General features: G+C 48.5%; 1 protein-coding gene across 2 annotated transcripts in view; it reads right to left on the reverse strand.

Annotated features, from left to right (window-relative positions):
- LOC112157780 (protein FAM184A) overlaps positions 1-2,748 on the reverse strand; it is a 63,998-nt gene that overhangs the window by 540 nt on the left and 60,710 nt on the right. The window contains exon 21 of one of the 2 annotated variants that reach the window (XM_024290782.2): positions 991-1,592. The exons of the other annotated variant lie outside the window; for it this stretch is intronic. Coding sequence (XP_024146550.1) covers positions 1,584-1,592 — 9 coding nt within the window. The 3' untranslated portion in view covers positions 991-1,583. Of the gene's footprint in view, positions 1-990; positions 1,593-2,748 lie in introns of those variants that run through there. 2 annotated transcript variants of the gene reach the window in all.

Genomic DNA, 2,748 nt, shown 5'->3' on the forward strand with positions numbered 1-2,748 from the left:
TAAAGTTTCTGTGGAGATCATCCAGAACCTATTGCACATATTATGTTAACAAAAACATTTTTGAAATGATTTATTTATTACTTTGATTTTTTTTATAAACTAAAATATTTTTATAATGTATTTGATATTCTAATTTCTATTTTCATAAATACAAATTTAACAAAACCTTTTCTTAACTCATAAAATCAACAAAAATCCTCTAAACATTTCATGTCATTTTTTGAATGTATTTCTGTAAACACTTCTTCCTGTACTATACTCCTGGGCTCTGTCAGACTCCCCTCTAACCCCTACCTACTATCTAGTGCCCTGGGTTCTAAAGGTGATTCGGACACCATGCTCTCTACTTTTATATCGTGTTTCTAAAGACCAGATATGACGTCACAGAATTCACGAAGGGAACAAATAAAAATGAACATTTCACGTTTATTCATGTCTCCACTGTGTTCTGATGGTGAAAATGTGTTTGGATGATTCAAATATCACATTTAAACATGTTTATTTGTTCAAAATTGTTCGACCGCAATGCATTGTGGTCTATATCCGCTGATGTATGCAAGCTCGTTTTTCGCAAAGACTTCTGGGAAACTTCCAGTGCACTCGATTTTGGAATTAGTAGATTCGGACGCCACTAAAGATGGCGAACGCACCACAGTGATTGGGGGGATTTCGGACTAACCTTAGACCACTAATAAGAATTCATGTTGAGCTGTTGGCTGTTCTTCATTTGTTCTCTTGTGTATTTGCTCTCTTATCAATAAAGTTATTCCAAAAAAGTCTAATCTTCTCAAGATGAAAAACCTTCAAGGTCACTTTCCTGCTTCTGTTGCCATGGAAACATTCATAACCATCATTTGATGCATCCTGACTGGTGGAAAATGATTCCCACCTGAACAGGTGCAGCTCACCTGCAGGACAGGTGGGGCTGAAGAACGACCCTGGAGGACGTTGCCAGCTGAGAGTTAAATCCCGAATGACCAAACGAGGCGGTAAATGTCACAATAATTCTTTATTAAGCATACACTTTATAATATAAATATAAAATATGCTATTTTTGTTTTAAAATTGGTGAGACATCATCGTATCTGTAGAGACAGACGGCCATACAAACAGGTTTGAACTTCTACCAAAATCTGGGCGGAGCCGTCCTGAGGCGGGGGCCGGGTTCTCCAGGGGGGTCTCCGCCCCTCAGCAGGGACCTGCTCTGAGCTCGGCCCCCCTACTCTAAGATGCAGAGAGCACAACAGCCTAGCACAGATTTCTTCACGTTTAGCTAATCCGGCGAGGACGCCGCTCTCCGACGTTGATCAAGAGACGGTGAGAAAGTTACCAAGAAATGAAAACATCAAACATACTGATGGTCACTCGTCTGCAGGGAAACCACAGATCGGGAGGGGGCGGCTTCAGTTCTGAGTGACTCCACCCCCCGCCTCATCCCACGACGAGAGAAGACGGATTCACAGAGTTCCTCTTTTATTTTTCACGTTGGTCGACATGCGGAGTCCTGGTGTTAAAAGGAAAAGTACTGGGCGAAGCAGTCCTGGCGCTGGGGGTCAGCGGGGTCGAGGCCGGGGTCCTTGGTTTCAGGAGGGCTTCAGTCAGACAAACAGATCAGGGAGGAAAGAACGTTAGCCGCACACTGACCAATCGGCTGCATGCAGAGCCCTTTCTGTCCACACGGGGGCAGCAGACTCAACTCAGCTTTGAAGCAGTTTCTGCAGGAATCCCGTGACCTTTGACCTCCGGCTGCGTTACTGATGGAGGCCAGACAGCAGATGTTTACGCCTCCATTTGGAGCTCTGCTGGACGCAGGTATCGCTCCTGCAGACTGAGCCAGAACCGAGCCGAGCCTCAGAGGATCTTTGTGTTTTTTAAGGAGGAATGATTTTGTGAGAGCGAAGGTCTCTGCAGCTTCAGCTGCTTCTCTGGTTTCCCTGAAACCTGAACTGGTTCCAGCCAGAACGTCTCAGGACGACACAGCTCTGGTTTACGGTTCTAGCACGGCTCCTGGCTGGTGAGATTCTGAGTCAAGAACCTGTTCTGGTTTGTGGTTTGGACCCGAAAGTTTGGCTCCAGGAACCAGCTGTGGACTCAGACAAGAAGCTCCACCCCCTTCAGAGCGGACGTGCACGTGCTGGCGCTCGCTCTGGGCTCATTCCATGAACAACATGCAGCACAGGTACACGCCCACAGCCCCTCCCCCCATGCAGGAGCTCCGCCCCCAGAGCGATGCTGTGAAGCTGAAAAGGAGGAACATGCTGAACGTCTGCAGATGGAGATGAGACACAGCAAACACGTTTTATAACTTCCTGAGGGGAGGAGCATGCACGGACCAATGAGATGGGAGGAAACAGACACGCCCCTTTTGCATCCACAGCTGCTAACTCTGAGGATCTTTGGAAGATCAGCTGATCAGCCAGAACCAGAACCCGGCAGGTCGGAGGAGAGCGACCCGTCAGGAATGTTTGGAGCTGAACTTCATTCTGGTTCTGGGACCGGAAGTTCTGCTGAGCCCACAGATGGCCCGTCAGCTGTGGGTTCTGCTCCTCATTCTGAGACCGAGTTTCCGTGCTTTTCTGCGGGACGTTCTCCTCGCAGGACGGACGGTGTGCAGATATGGGGCGCCCGCGGCCGGCGGCGGCGCGAGACGCTGGACTCGAGCTCTGAGAGGGCCTCACCTCAACTTCTTGGCCTCGGTGGGCGGGGTCGGCAGGGCAAGAGGTTTGTTGGCGTTGAGCTCGAGGTGGT

The sequence above is a fragment of the Oryzias melastigma genome, linkage group LG24 (genome assembly GCF_002922805.2).
Source record: "Oryzias melastigma strain HK-1 linkage group LG24, ASM292280v2, whole genome shotgun sequence".
Lineage (NCBI taxonomy): Eukaryota > Metazoa > Chordata > Actinopteri > Beloniformes > Adrianichthyidae > Oryzias > Oryzias melastigma.